The 16,237-nt window shown below is 34.8% G+C and overlaps 1 protein-coding gene across 4 annotated transcripts in view; it reads right to left on the bottom strand.

Annotated features, from left to right (window-relative positions):
* Window positions 1-16,237, bottom strand: part of Diaph2 (diaphanous related formin 2) — a 745,764-nt gene that overhangs the window by 345,825 nt on the left and 383,702 nt on the right. For all 4 annotated transcript variants that reach the window (XM_041636640.1, XM_041636641.1, XM_041636642.1 and 1 more), the window contains one exon: window positions 6,790-6,919. In XM_041636640.1, the coding sequence (XP_041492574.1) occupies window positions 6,790-6,919 (130 nt within the window). The remainder of the gene's footprint in view (window positions 1-6,789; window positions 6,920-16,237) is intronic.

Raw genomic sequence — 16,237 nt, 5'->3', positions numbered from 1 at the left:
AGCCCACGAGGTGGCTTACCAGGAAAGATCTTAACCTGCATCTGTCTGGAGTGGAAGAATCATGGCGACTCCCTGATTCAGCTTCTTTCTCCCAGCATTCTGTTCTGTTTTCTTAGCCTACCTAAGGGTTGGCCTATCAAATGGGCCTAGACAGTTTCTTTATTAATAAGAAATCACTCCCACATCATAAATAAATAGTTAGCAATATGACATAGAAGCAATACCAATATCAAAAGGCAAAACTGACTGAAAAAATATAATTTAATTCATAAGAAATTAACATTGCTTGTGGAAAACTTAACTAGTTTTTATATAGTAAAACAGCACTAATTTAACTGAAATGAGACCGATTTTGGATTTATGTAAAACCTTAGGAATAATAATGCCTTCAAATACATTAATATAATTTTCCTGTATTGAATAGAATAGTTTTAATTGAACTTTACTAACCCTTTTGATTAAATCTCTAAAGCTAACCTATAAAACAGTGAAAATTTTAAATCAAACTACAAAAATCCTGACAGCTAAAAATTAAAGTGATAGCTCTAGAGAAGAGAGTAGATAAAGAATTCACGAAAAATGTCTAGTAAATAATAAATACTTCATACATTATATGTCTATTATATATAAGCATATATTCACATGTTTTGGTTAGCATTTCTATTGCTGTTATAGAACACTACATCTCAAATCAACTTCTAGTTCATTACTAAAGGGCATCAGGGTAGGAACTCAAGTCTGATACCTGGATATGGGAGTGCTTGCTGAGTCTGCTTTCTAATATCACCCAATACCACCAAATCAGAGATGGCACAACCCAGAATAAACAGGACCCTTTCACATCAACCATCAATCAAAAATATCCACTACAGGCTTGCCTCAGGCAATTTGATGAGGGCACTTTCTGAATTGAAGTTCCCATTCCCCAAATGTCTGGTTTTTGTCAAGTTCACATAAAACAAGAGACAGTGCACCACACATGTATAATCATTAAAAATAAAAATTAGGAAAAACAGATAATTGTGGTTATAAAAGATTTTTTTTAATGTTTGAGGATATCAAAATCTGTATAGCCACAATTATTTCTTTCATGAGACATACTAACCTGTTAGCCACTAATGAAAGGAACTGTAGACATAAAATTTACCCCAGAATAAGATAATTCAACAGTATTATTTAGTTAATTTCACCAATAATAAGATTATTTTCTATTTGCTTCTGAACTTCAGATATATAAAAATTTATGTTCAGAAGAAAATACTGTATTTTCTTTCTTTACTTGCTTGCCTCTCCTGTCCCAGCAATAATAGCTAACTAAATAACTAAACAAATTCAAATAAAAACAAAACCACTTTCGAAATCTCCATAAACGTCTCCCACAAAAGTACCCCTAATGGAAGCGAAGATTGAATATACACCCCTAGGGATCTGCAGCAACTGTGAAATTTCTTTGAAGTCATCTGTTTTATTTTAAAAATTCATGTGGCTTTTGCATTCTACTCAGTAATATATATCTGTTTTAATGTAAAAATGATGTGTTTTCTTCAATACCTTTGAGTTACAGAGCTCTAGGAAAATATGCTAAGTTGATACCAAAGGCGTGCTTCTCTTAGAAATGCATAATTTTAAATCTTAGCTTTGTGGAGAATAAAGATAATTAAACAAATACAGGTTTCCCTACATTCTACATATTTCTTTGTTTTTCTTTTGGCTCAAAGTGATGACATTTCCCTCCATTATCTGTAATTTTGAGGTGAGGTCTATGCTTTTAGTACTGAATGAGAATGTGCCTTTTGCTTGCAATACTGGACAGAAAACATTTTTTTCATAAAGTAAGTGCCTGAATTCTAATATTTACAAAAGATGGCCATACAATTTTCCTTGCATGTGAAATGTAGTGCATTTATTAATTCAAGTTTTACATTATTTTTATACTTCCAATTTTAAAAGTTTGTTCTGTTTTTTAATAGAAGACAACCATTTCACAAGGAGGTGATCCATTTTCAAAAATAAATTAATTATATGGTGTTGATCTATTTTTTTATTTCCACTGGGAGAGTGTGAATATTATGCATACAGTATATTTAACACAGTAATGAAGGTGACAGAATTTGACTCAAATGACCCTAAAATTTATGTTAGGGAAGCAAAGACAAATTAGACTCAAATATTAAGGAAAAGGATTTAACTATAAATAACACAGAATGACGTGGCCTTTCATCATTTCTTTTCTTCCTGTAGAGACTAAACTTAAAAGTTTTTTCTCCTGAGGCTTTGGTAACAAGACGTTAGTAAGAAAGGAAATGGATTTTGAAGAGTGTTTTGACAAATGCTAGTCAGTTGTCTTAGAGGACAAGGCAGGTGAGACTTTCAGGCATGGGATGCAGCAGGAAACTGTACACAGAGACAAGATTATTATAAAGGAATAAAAATGGCTCAAGAGAATATATGTGTAGGTATACTGAAAGAACTAGGAGGAAATGAAAGTGGGCTGCAAGCAGGCAGGGAGTGATTAAGTAGTTTTTGAGTTGAAAACTCTTTGAATTTAACAGAGAAAGAAAAAGAGGTAGCCAGAAACAAGTGGAGAGGGCAGATTGCTGCAGCCCAAACAGTGAGATAGGAAAAGAGTTATTTGGCAACAGTCTTGTGAAAACACTGGCTGGTTCAATACACAAAGCAAGTAATCAGAAGACAATGGATAAATCTGGCTGTTAAAATAGACAGGGGGAAAGAAAGTCATGGAACTGTTAAAGAAAGAAATGAAAGGATTTGTCAAAAAGCTCAAGACATATGAATGAAACAAAGCTGAATAAAATGCATGCTTAGATGAAACGTGAGGAGCTAGAAGACATATTTAAGATATTCTCTTCTTAACAGTCAAAACATTGCAATGGCCTTACTGGTGGATCAAATTTTGATACGATTATTACTATCAGTACTAATGATAGTAGTATAAGAGGTGTGTACTTTCTAAGTAGCAAAGATCTTATTGTATGCTTTGCATATGTTAGTTCACTTATTTAATCGTACTGCTACTGAAATTCAACACCATTTTCTATTTATTTATTTATTTATTTATTTATTTATTTATTTATTAAAGAGTTCTGTCTCCTCCCCGCCACGGCCTCCCATTTCCCTCCCCCTTCTCCAATCAAGTCCCCCTCCCTAGTCAGCCCAAAGAGCAATCAGGGTTCCCTGCCCTGTGGGAAGTCCAAGGACCACCCACCTCCATCCAGGTCTAGTAAGGTGAGCATCCAAACTGCCTAGGCTCCCACAAAGCCAGTTCGTGCAGTAGGATCAAAAACCCATTGCCATTGTTCTTGAGTTCTCAGTATGATGGAGGAAGGTCATTGGTTAAAAAATAAAGAAACTGTTTGGCTGTCACTCATAGGTTAAAACATAGGTGGGAGGAGTAAACAGAACAGAATGCTGGGAGGAAGAGGAAGTGAGCTCAGAGAGAAGCCATGCTCCCCTCTCCCGGGTAGACGTGATAGCTCTGTTCTCTGAGACACACGCAATGAAGCTCTGACCCAGGATAGATGTAGGCGAGAATCTTCCCGGTAAGTGCACCTCGGTGCGACACATTTTTAGAAATGGGCTAGTCCAGGTGTGAGAGTTAGCCTAGAAGAGGCCAAGCAGTGTTTAAATGAATACAGTTTGTGTGTTGTTATTTCGGGGCATAAGCTAGCCAGGCGGCTGGGGTGCTGGGAACGCAGCCCAGCCGCTCCTATTACTACATCAGTAGTCCTCATTGTCAGCTATGTTCAGCGGGTCCGGTTTTATCCCAGGCTATTTCAGACCCAGGCCAGCAGGCCTTGGTGAGTTCCCAATAGATCATCCCCATTGTCTCAGTGTGTGGGTGCAACCCTCGCGGTCCTGAGTTCCTTGCTTGTGTTCTCTCTCCTTCTGCTTTTGATTTGGACCTTGAGATTTCTATCTGGTGGTCCGAAGTGCGTCTCTGTGTCTGTATCCTTTCATCGCCTGATGAAGGTTAATATTTAGGAGGATGCCTATATGTTTTTCTTTGGGTTCTCCTTCTTATTTAGCTTCTCTAGGATCACTAATTATAAGCTCAATGTCCTTTATTTATGGCTAGAAACCAAACAATAGTGAGTACATCCCATGTTTCCCTTTTTGGGTCTGGCTTACCTCACTCAGGATAGTGTTTTCTATTTCCATCCATTTGCATACTGTCACTAAGACAAAAAGGCAACCCACTGACTGGGAGAAGATCTTCACCAACCCCGCAAATGACAAAGGTCTGATCTCCAAAATATATAAAGAACTCAAGAAACTAGACCGTAAAAGGCTAATCAAACCAATTATAAAATGGGGCACTGAGCTGAACAGGGAATTCTCAACAGAAAAATTTCAAATGGCCAAAAGACACTTAAGGTCATGCTCAACTTCTTTAGTGATCAGGGGAATGCAAATCAAGACAACTTTAAGATACCATCTTACACCTGTCAGAATGGCTAAAATCAAAACCAATAATGATAGCCCATGCTGGAGAGGATGTGGAGTAAGGGGAACACTCATCCATTGCTGGTGGGAATGCAATCTTGTGCAACCACTTTGAAAAACAGTGTTTCGGTTTCTCAGGAAATTCGGGATCAACCTACTCCTGGACCCAGCAATACCACTCTTGGGAATATACCCAAGAGATGCCCAATCATATGACAAAAGCATTTGTTCAACTATGTTCATAGCAGTATTGTTTGTAATAGCCAGAACGTGGAAACAACCTAGATGCCCTTCAATGGAAGAATGGATGAAGAAAGTATGGAATATATACATATTAGAGTACTACTCAGCAGTAAAAAACAAGGACTTCTTGAATTCAACATCATTTTCTAGATGAGGATAAAGAAAAATCACTCCCTTAATTCTTTGAAAATATTAATGATACAATTAAAATTTGAAATTTACAATAATTTAAACAGTCTTGATCTGGTGTCTGCCTTTATCAGTTGTAACAATGACCCTAAATATTTGTTATTAATTTTTTAGAAACAATTTAAAACATATATGCATTGTATAAAATATAGTCACATGTTCTATATTAGAATTGTATTATTAGGTGACTATTTTTGTGTAAACATGAGTATATATTCTAATATTTCTTTGACATCACCAGAAAATACTGAATAATGGGAAAATGTTATATACAAAGTCCCTTGATCATGAACTTCCAAACCTATCAACTGTGAGAAGTAAATCTATTTTCATTGCTAATTACCCAAGTATGTGGTATTCTATTGTAGTGAAATAAAACACAGTAAGCAATATGTCTTTCTGTATGCGTGTCCTATTAATAAAGATATTTAGAATTAAACTCTGTTCTGTTTAATTCAACTCAAGATAAGTAGTTTAGATATGGTCACAAAAGGTATCCTAAATATAGGAATTGAAAATAACCACCATCAAATTGACAGGACAATTTATTTTAAACTAAAATTTACATATTTTCTTTTAGAACTGATTTTATTTATTAAAAAAATGAAATGACGAATATTCTGATAGAGGATAGTTAAAATAATAACAGCAATTTTTTAGTTAATATTTGACCTGGTTTTATTTGTGGTGCTTTATATATTTCAATGATAATAATATGCTACTGATAAATGTTTTTTGAAGTTCAATAATGCCTCTAAGTTAAAGGTATACATTAAACACAAGGAATTCAAAAAAGCTACAACATACTTACTAATATAACTTTCTATTATATTATACAATTTTAATATAGAGTAAAAATACATAATAGTATGAAATCATAATGTATCTTCAATAATTAATCTTCATCCACAGCACAGGACACACAAAAAAATAAAAATAAGACAAGGATCTAACAATCCTATAGCAGCAAAGAACTGTAGAATAATATTTACAAGTGATATTCTGGGCTTTATAGACTCTCCCTTCAAAGCACACTAATAGGATTATTTAGTTTTTAGTAAGTTTGGGAAACATGGTTCTGTGTCCTTCCTTTAGCCTCAAAAGTTACAAAATATAATCATTGGATTATATCTTTCTCTTATCCAAAAGAAAAAAAAACTACATTTGCAACCATATTATATCACGTCGAGAAAAATATTTCCTTGATCCATCCCCCTTGTACTTCTTACTCACTTGTTAATGTAGACAATGTTGACAAAGCTACTTACCATGCCTTAAAATCTTACAAACCTTCTGCTCCACTTGTGCTTTCATTCCTCAATTCAATATACTATGATGTAAGACATGAGTCTGCCTTGGATATTTCTAAGGTGTCTACCTTACTCCCATGGCCTCATCATCAACTATTCCTCACTTCTGCTGTAAAAGATTATACAAGTTCACCTGGCACCTATTGAGTTATCTGTGGAAAGAAAGCCCTATGCCATGCTGGCAAAACTTCAGCCTCGTATTTTAGCCATTCCAAAGTCCTTTCTCTTTAGCTAAACTACAGAACATTATCTTTACAACGTTCTCAAGGAACAATGTCTTAGAATCATCTTGAAATCAACAAAGTATGATTCCTTTACAGCATACATTTAAGTTCTTATCAACTTAAAGAATAGAATGAATTATTTGGTTTGAGGTCTGAAAGGTTTAACAACCTCACACTGTTTAAAAATGAAGACGGGTAATTTAAAAGTACAGTGGGCTCAAATATAAGTCAACCAAAACCATCATTCCACTTTTCTTACATCAACAAAGAACTTTTATGATTAATATTGCTCACAGTTTCCTTTGAAATCTTCTCATTAGACTAAAACATATAGGCTAAGAATAGTCTTAATCGATTACCTTTGCTTGCACTTTCCACATGTTCCAGCTCATCAGGAAATTTCAGGATATCTCGGTATTTTTCCTCACATATTTCAGCAAGAAAATGCAAAAGGGTTGTTTTTTGATCTGCTGACTTTGTATCTCTGATCTGGAAGAAAAAAATAGCATTTTTTTGTGAGATAAATAGATTTTTTTTTTAAACAAGTCAACAAACAATGAGTGAATATAGATCATGTTGAGGTTCACTTGAACTTTATTTTTCAATTAAATTGGCAGTTGCTTCTTTAATGGCATCTAGTGACATAATTCATGATCTTAAAATGAACCTGGTATTTTATAAAGGAGAAAAACACTAATACAAGTAGCAAATTAAGCCTTAATCTATATTTTCAAATGATGTCTGAATCATTATGGCAAAATGAACTATTCTTTTTATGAGACACAAACACTAATTTAAGTATTTATAGTAATAGCCTCATTTAATGTGTGTTGATGCTAACAACACTCTGGTCTTTGTATTATTATAAAAATATATTCTTGAAAGATGCATTCATTTGTGAGATTAAATTTATTTCCAGCTATCATAGATGCAAATTAACATAAAAGAGTCAGCATGCTTTACATATCTTTTCTTGCATGGGCCATAAGAAAAAAAATACAAAGTTGTTTCATACAGAATTATGAACCAAAATCAGAATACACAGTCATGGAAGCATGCAATTATTTATTATATATTTGCTTAACATTGTACACTTTTTAGAGATACTAGAAAAAAAATGTCATCAATAGAATGATAAAAATCTTTAAAGGATAGAACAGAAAAAATTTAGGAGTCTAATATTTTCTTATTTAGATTTCTTATACTAGACACAGCTGCAAATGAAATCAAGGATTTACTTATAAACAATTGATAAATACAAGACAATGTATCATATTTTTCTCAGTTTATTGGATGTTTTAATTCTATAAACTTTAGATGATGTGTTTATCCACTGGTGTTCATACAGATTAGGGGTTTTTAGCTTTAAGGATTACTCTGTTTAGAATAAATACATTGTCTTCACAAACAGTTTGGGGAATGACTGCAGAGGATACTTGAGTAATTATAAAATGAAATAGTCTTTGTTGTTTTAATAACTAAAAACAAAAATAATCATAATATTATTATATTAGGCTTATATCAAATCTGTTTTGTGCTAAACCTTTTATCAACTATTTATATCCTCATTAAGTGAACATATTATAGAGAAGATTAGCCTCAAGATTCCATGAAAAAATGGCCACAGGAGGCATAATGTTCCAGGGTTCATCATTATTTCTTTGAGAAATTCTACAAAAATAGGATTTCATATATGGAAAATATTTAAAATGCTGTACTCATGCTCATTCACCAAAAAGCTTTTAGTACTACAAGGTTGAATCCGACAATCCAAGGACAAGCTGTAAGAACAAAAAGCAACAGGAACCTAAAGGCAGTTTATCTTAAGTATGGCTAGCAGCTATAGAAGAATCAATTGCAGGCTCTGGTCCTCAAAGACAACTCTTTTGCTGGGATTACTGTGTTATGTGCTCACAAAGTACATCATTTTTACAGTATGTGGGACATTTAAAAAAAATCCCTTACAACTTAACATCCGAGATTCCCTCCCCCCAAAATAAGTGCCAAGATAAACTCCAGAAAAAATCTCCCCTTCCCCACTTGTCAACAGTAAGAAAATTGACTTTTTCCAAAGTCTATGGAGACAAAGACATACAAACAAAGAAGAAAAAAAGAACAACAAACTTGCACACTGTTCAAGACACAAAACTGCACATGTATTTTACAGCTGTTAAAATTGTACATAGGTAATGGTGCAAAATAAACAGAAAAATGGTATTGGAGTCATATGCCAATTTTATGCATTTCCTTTTCTTTGTCAGTCATATGGCAATTTTATGCATTTTCTTTTCTTTGTCTCGGCTTTACATTATTTTACAGTAAAAACTTCAGCTTTAGCATTCTTAAACTGCTGAATTTACACATTTATGTGTGTAACAGTATGTGGCTATCTCTGCGTTGTTTGCATGTGTGTGCATATGTGTGAGGATTTGTTCGCCTGTGTGTGTAGGCATTGAGGACATAAGTCAATATCTGGTAGTGTCTTCTATTATTCTCCATCTTGCTTTTTGAGACAGCGTCTCTCACTGAATGTGAAGCTTGCTATTCCAGATAGCCAGGGATCCCTAAGCTTGTCCCTGTCTCCACTCAAAAGAATTTAGACACCACAACCGGATGCTCACCTTACTAGACCTGGATGGAGGTGGGTGGTCCTTGGACTTCCCACAGGTCAGGGAACCCTGATTGCTCTTCGAGCTGATGAGGGAGGGGGACTTGATCGGGGGGAGGGGGAGGGAAATGGGAGGCGGTGGCGGGGAGGAGGCAGAAATCTTTAATACATAATAAAATTAATAAATAAATTAAAAAATAAATTTAAAAAAAAGAATTTAGACATGGTTTTTTATTTTTAATACTTTTTTTGTTTAATGTGCTTCCTAAGAATCCAAATTCAGATCTTGTATGTGATCACCAAGCACTTTAATCACTGAACCATTTTCAAGTACTGAAAAGAGCTTTCATATTTATTCACTCTCAGTGCCACGAACAATATAATTCTATTATGCAATTTTCCATGGTCAATGGTTGAATCTACCAAAACAAATACAGGATAACATCTCAGTTAAGCAAATATGTTATTATTTCTAATTAAATAAATATGCGTCTTGGAAAAATATGCTTGTGAATTTTAGAACCATATCATCCCCTTCAAAGCCTGGGCAAACAGGGTAAAGCACTGGCCTTGACAATCTGAGCAGTATCTCAGAGACTAGGAGACTAGGTCTTTACTCTATATAGCAATATTTATTTTAGAGAAAACCCTCACACACAGAGTCTTTTTTTTTTGTTTGTTTTGTTTTGTTTTGTTTTTCGAGATAGGGTTTCTCTGTGGTTTTGGAGCCTGTCCTGGAACTAGCTCTTGTAGACCAGGCTGGTCTCGAACTCACAGAGATCCGCCTGCCTCTGCCTCCCGAGTGCTGGGATTAAACAGAGTCTTTTTTTTTTAATGTCGCATGATCTTTTAATCCTTCCCTCTATACATAACCTTTAGATCAATCCTTTGAAACTAAATAATATTAAAATATAATGTATTATATTGTGTCCACACTAATTCTTACTCTGTATCATTTATACGCTGGTTATACTCTTTTTGTCTCAGTCCATGCCATACTATTCGTTTTCAGTTCAGAAGGCAACTAAAAACCTTTCATCAGTCTTACTTGTTAATGACATTTATCCAATAGTTTGCTGTTGTGAGTAGACAAGCTGGATATATTCATCTCTTGGGGGTAGAGCAAAGGTAATCTAATCGGAATATGTACAAAATCACTTTGAAAGTAGTTGTGGTAGTTTATTAAGAGATAAAATTGATTTCTATTTGATATCTGGTTACTTGAAATCATGTTAAAATTTTATATTAATGTCAAATATCTAAACACGGAGGTAGTCAAGTTACAGCTTGCCTAAATCTCAGAGGCAAGTATACTGTAAGTATTTCAAAGACTGCTGTAGCCAGAAGCAAAGTGCCTTTTGGCACTTTTGTCTTTGTTTCAGCTTTATTCCTTCTTCAAGTCTCACTGAGTAAGGACACAGGATAGACACCTGACTTCTTTTCATAAGATGCCAAAGGTAGGGAGAGGCTACTCCAAAATTGCCTATTTTGTATGTTTTTCCAAATACTAAAAACAAAATAGTAAATTTATAAAATAGAACTATTTTGGAAAGCTAAAAAATTGTATTATTTTAGTAATCTGACTTAGTGAATACCAATGAAAATAAAAATCATTTCAATAACCAAGAGCTGCCAGCTAATAAACCACATACATAGTAGCTTTAATTGCAGTCACCTGGCCAGTAATTGTTATGCACAAAGATTAATAACTGAAATTAAATGAATTCTATCTCCCTAATCTTTAATAACATTCAGAAATGGTACACAAATATAAAATATCCTTGGTAGAACAACACCTACACACACACACAAATTTATTTATTTATTTATTTATTTATTTATTTATTTATTTATTTATTTAATATGCATTGGTGTTTTGCCTGCATGTTTGTCTGTCTGTGAGAGAGTGTCCAGAGCCCCTAGAACTGGAGTTACAGACAGTTATGAGTTGCCATGTGTTTATTGAGAGTTAACTCAGGCCCTTTGGAATAGCGGCCATTTCCCTTAACTGCTGAGCCATCTCTTGAGCCCCTCTGTTCATCTCTTTAAAAAATATATATAAATAATAAATGACAAAAGATAATTTATGCATGTTAAAATACAATAGTAAGGCTTTAGTTAGGTAGATAGGAAAATGAGTAATTAATGGGCACCTAAATTTTAAAAAAAATAGTTATTTTTAGGTGTATGTGTTTTTGTGCGTATGCCACATATATTCAGGTATCTTTTGAGGCCAGAAGAAGGTGTCAGATTCCCTGGAGCTGGAATTAAAGACATATGAGAACTGCCTGATATGGGTGCTGCGAACTGTAGTCAGGTGCTCTGGATGAAGAGTAGGTGCTCTTAAACACTGACCCATCTCCCCCAGGGACCCCTAGAAGAATTAGGGATTCTAATTCTAGTTCATTCAAGCCTAATAATTATTAGCCATATCACTGTTTTGAAATCTGGCTATTTAAAGACACAGAATCCTGCAGACAGCTAGGGAGCCAGAGAAAACATCTTTTTTTGTTTGTTTGTTTGTTTTGTTTTTTCGAGACAGGGTTTCTCTGTGGCTTTGGAGCCTGTTCTGGAACTAGCTCTGTAGACCAGGCTGGTCTCGAACTCACAGAGATCCGCCTGCCTCTGCCTCCCGAGTGCTGGGATTAAAGGCGTGCGCCACCATCGCCAGGCTAGAAAACATCTTAATGATCCATATCAGTCACATTCAATCCATCTGTGAAGGACCTTGTCTATAAGTAATTTCCCTTCTGTTGAAACAAACCCATTTTTTTCTTGTTTTGTCCTCAGTGGGGGGGGGGGAGGGGAACCCTGGTCACTGTCCTCTGTAGAGCAACTTCTCGGGAATTAAATTTCTTTTTAAAAATAAACTAAGCAACTTTGGTTAATTCAATCACTCCATAGAAACACCATTCTTCAGTTGTTTAATTCATTGCTAATAGAATTGACTGAAAATGTCCAATGCATCTACATCATCTACTAGGAAAACTCACATCAAACCTCCAACTTTTCTTTTGCATATAAGACTATTTGGATGATGGTTTCTGACTTTTTTCTTTCTTCTTCAAAACTGTCACTTAAAAGCAGATTACAGTTGCTTAAATATACACCGTGTGGTCATAGAGTAGCCCGGTGTGTAGTTTAGTATGTTATCAATTTCCAGAAACCCACTTTCTCTTTCCTTCTATTTGTCAGCTAAATACCTGCTCACACTTTAAGACTAATCAACTATTTCTAAGTACTTCTCTCAAATCTCCTATGCTGTGAATAATAGAACACGGTAGTTTCTGCATGCAATATCGATTTTGAAAGCTTGGAGAGACTGTTTAGTAGTACTAGGAACATGCCATAATATACTAGTTCGTCAACACATGTTTCTGAATAAGTTTTTTTTTTCTTCATAGTAACTCTCATTTGTGTATGGCAAATAAGAATACAGCTAAATTTAACTCTATTGTTATGTAAAGACTGAAGCACAAACACACTCATACATGCACACAGGCAGTGACTAACAAGGCTAGACTTCTCCAGGACACACTATGTGTTGATAATTAGGTGTGGGTGAAAGTCAGATTGAAGTTATAATATTCTCCACTGTGATAGACACTGTCCTAAATATTAGTATAAGAAACAAATAATGATGTGTGGTAATTCTGAAGCATCAATGTTTGAATTTAGGTAGAAAATATGAAACTACATAGAACAGAGAAAATACACATATTAACTTTGTGGCAAATGTCACAGTTTATATAATTATATTATTATAAGGAGTTTTCTGACACAGTAGACAAAAAGATAAATTTGAGTCACTGTGGAAAAAAATACGTATTTTGTCAATGAATAGTAGGAAGAGAAAACGGAAAAAAATCAGAACCCATAAATTTTACGTTGTGCTAATTAAAAGAATGGTGTAACATATCAGAAAATGCTAACTTCAGAGTGATCTAGTTTTAGAATGGAGAGGGAAGCAATATGTAAATACTCTCAGGGAAAGTGGCTATGAACAATTAACTCTCTCTGCTGTATTGCTCATAATTATCAGATAAAGATACAATCTGATTTTATTCATAATTGGTAGATACACAATCAGACTTGAACCTTTAGCCTACAACTTCCTATTTCGACAATCTTGGGAAAACACTTTCCCTAATTATAAACTAGGTGTTAGTTAAGTAGCTATGGTCCAAGCCATATTTGTGGGACTTGATATGATAAAGTATTATAAGAACCATGATGATCATCAAACTGGAAGTAATGTGAACCTCCCTCAGCTTCCCATCTTAACATAAGTTTCAGAGTCACATCAGTCCCTTTTGGATGTGGCACTCTATTGGCATGATAATTTCGTGTCTTGCCATGACTCTTTCTAAACTCTCTCTAACTTTAGCTATGTATATGTCTAGTGACATAAAGTTGTTATTGATTTTTAAACCTGCTTTTTAAAAGACATCTTATATTCAGCACTGAAAACAATACTATTCATTCAATGTTGGTTGAATGAAAAGGTAAAGATTCCCACATTCACTTGGTTTCTTTGTATCTATTGATATACTTTTCCCTTTACCAGGGAAAATGTTCTATGTTTGCATGAAGGACGAAAAATCAATATGAATTATCCATGTGCTATGTGCCTATGGCACAGGCACTTTGGCAAGTGCCTTGTAATCATATATTTTAAATCTTGAAATCAACCCAGTGAATTAGTTATCTCTATGTCCATTTTTCAGGTAACATACAGCATATAGGCAGAGTACACATAGTTAATAAGGGTTGGTGCCAGAACACAGCCTGTTCACTTATACACATTGAGATTTAATATTTACTGGTTTTACTAATGGGCTATAGGTTATGAAGAAGGTGTTTGGAAAAGGGAGCCATTGTGCAGGAAGATTGGTCATTAATAATAATGAGTCCTTTCCAACTTCATTGAGTATAATTAATACCACTTGTGCTTTTCCATAGTGATTTATACATGCTCTGGTTGCAACATTTATTTCACAATACATAATTTTGTTTACATACTCAGTATCACCCACCAGATTGTGACCTCCTTATAAATGAGGACTATGATCAGATTTCCCCCTGGAATGTTCAATGAATAAAATGCTCCAATCAAGCCAAAGATAATTAAGGCTAATTTGATGATTAGAGAAATCTTTGGTGACCTTCAAGTATTGTTTCAGAATAGTGCCAAGGACATAAAATTAAATTAAATGGATAGCCAGAAAGAGGAGGTAATGTGTAAGGATAATTTATTCAAAATATTGACTTTGGATAATAACTGGATAATAGAGGGGGCTGTAGAGCCAGCAGCTGGAAAATGGTGAGGCTAGTGGCAAAAGTTATTATACTTATCCTACTGAATAAGTTCAGCATAATTAGGCTGGAGGAGATTAGGAACCAGAAGAAATAAAAACAGAAAATCAAGAATTCATGGGTGCCTGCAACTACCCAGGCCCAGAACTAGGATTTAATGTTGGCCCTCCCAAATAGGCACCTATTCTGTGATCTGTTGGGGCACAGGTTGCGGGGGGGGGGGGGTCCTGTGGACCCAGGGTCATAGGATCTCCACAAACCAAGGCACACAGTGCAGCAAAGGAATGTCCAGGAAGAATCCCAGTGAGGGTCAAGTGTTAATAATGTAGCGGCAACCAGGGGCTTCTAACCAAGCCAATGATTTTTGTGATGAATGCCTGCATGTAAACATATATGGATAAAGGGGTTTACTGCGTGATTGATTCACTGTGTCACATTGCAGCTTCCATGATAAGATTTTTCCTTCCTTCCTTCCTTCCTTCCTTCCTTCCTTCCTTCCTTCCTTCCTTCCTTCCTTCCTTCCTTCCTTCCTTCCCTTCCTTCCTTTCTTCCTCTCTTTCTCTTGCTCTCTCTCTCTTTCTTAATTTTCTTTCTTTTTTTTTTAAATTTTAATTTTGTTTTATTGGGGTGGGTGGCAGGGGCAGAGGGCAGATGGAAGGGGAACAGAGATGGGTGGGATGCAGGATGTGAATGAAACAAAGAGTAAGTAAAAAAAGTTAGAAATCACTATTTTGAAGTACATATTAATATAAATTAATAAATCCAAACAAGTAATATTTTCATTGTTGTTACATACTGAGTCTTACTATGAACTCGTTACATTCAGGTTTTAAACATAACAATTTTTAACTATTCTTTTATTTTAAAATTACAATTCATAGCTATTGTTTCTTATAACTATTTTCTACAATGTTTCTTTGAGAATCATCTCTTAGTCTGCTTACTTCTTCAGTTTTGTTGGACAGAGCCATGATCTTTCTACAGCAGAAATTAGTAATTTAAATTTTAGAAAGAAAGGTATGACTACATCTATTAACCACCTATCTTACATGTTTTATAAATTCATTTTCATGTGACTACCTTAATAAAAGTGAGCTTCTCAAGTTAAAAAAAAAAATCCAATTGTGCTAGGCTAGGGATGTAGCTCAGTGGGAGTCTTGGACAGCCCTGGATTCAACTCTCAGTACTTTTAAAGGATGGTAAAATAATTCATGGGTATTTACTACATTATTAAACAGAGACCCCTTGACCAAAAGCACTGGCCTCCTCTGGGAAGCTGTTAGAAATTCAAATCAACTAAATCAGAGGGTGTTTTTTTCCTGTACTTGGAAAAAGTGTGTTTGTGGGGGGAGGTGTTGAGAAAACCTAAATGTAATTTGAATGCATTCCAAGGTCTGGGAGCTAGGATGACAAAATTTTCAGGTCAAGAGATACTCAGGCAGTTATCCCCAGTTTACCTACAAAATCTTACAATATTTTTAAAAATAACAAGTTCTATGTTTGATGTGTTTTCAAAGCTTGATCTCGATTTAAAACTGGAGAAATCTGGAGCCATTTGTAGCAACAAAAGGACAGAACTGCTCTAACTGTTCTTGATTAGTCCATATAAAATGACACTGATCTGTATCATAATTTACCACTTACTGGTTCAAGAGCACAACAACCAAACAAATAGTCCATGCTGCGCTGTGGAGGCTTCCGATATATTGCTCATGAATCTTATAAACTTTCCCTTGTTTTTCTCCTTAAAACTATACTAAAATTATATTCACACCGCACTATATTGAGTCTGGTATACTGTGTTTCAGTGCAGTGATGGACTAGATAGCCTAGTAGATTATTCGCACCCTCTTAACTAACTGAAGCTGATAAGCAAATTCTCA

Source organism: Microtus oregoni, unplaced genomic scaffold (assembly GCF_018167655.1).
Source record: "Microtus oregoni isolate MIOR12 unplaced genomic scaffold, Mior012 000050F_000, whole genome shotgun sequence".
In the NCBI taxonomy this organism is placed as follows: domain Eukaryota; kingdom Metazoa; phylum Chordata; class Mammalia; order Rodentia; family Cricetidae; genus Microtus; species Microtus oregoni.
This window is presented reverse-complemented; position numbering and strand designations above follow the sequence as displayed.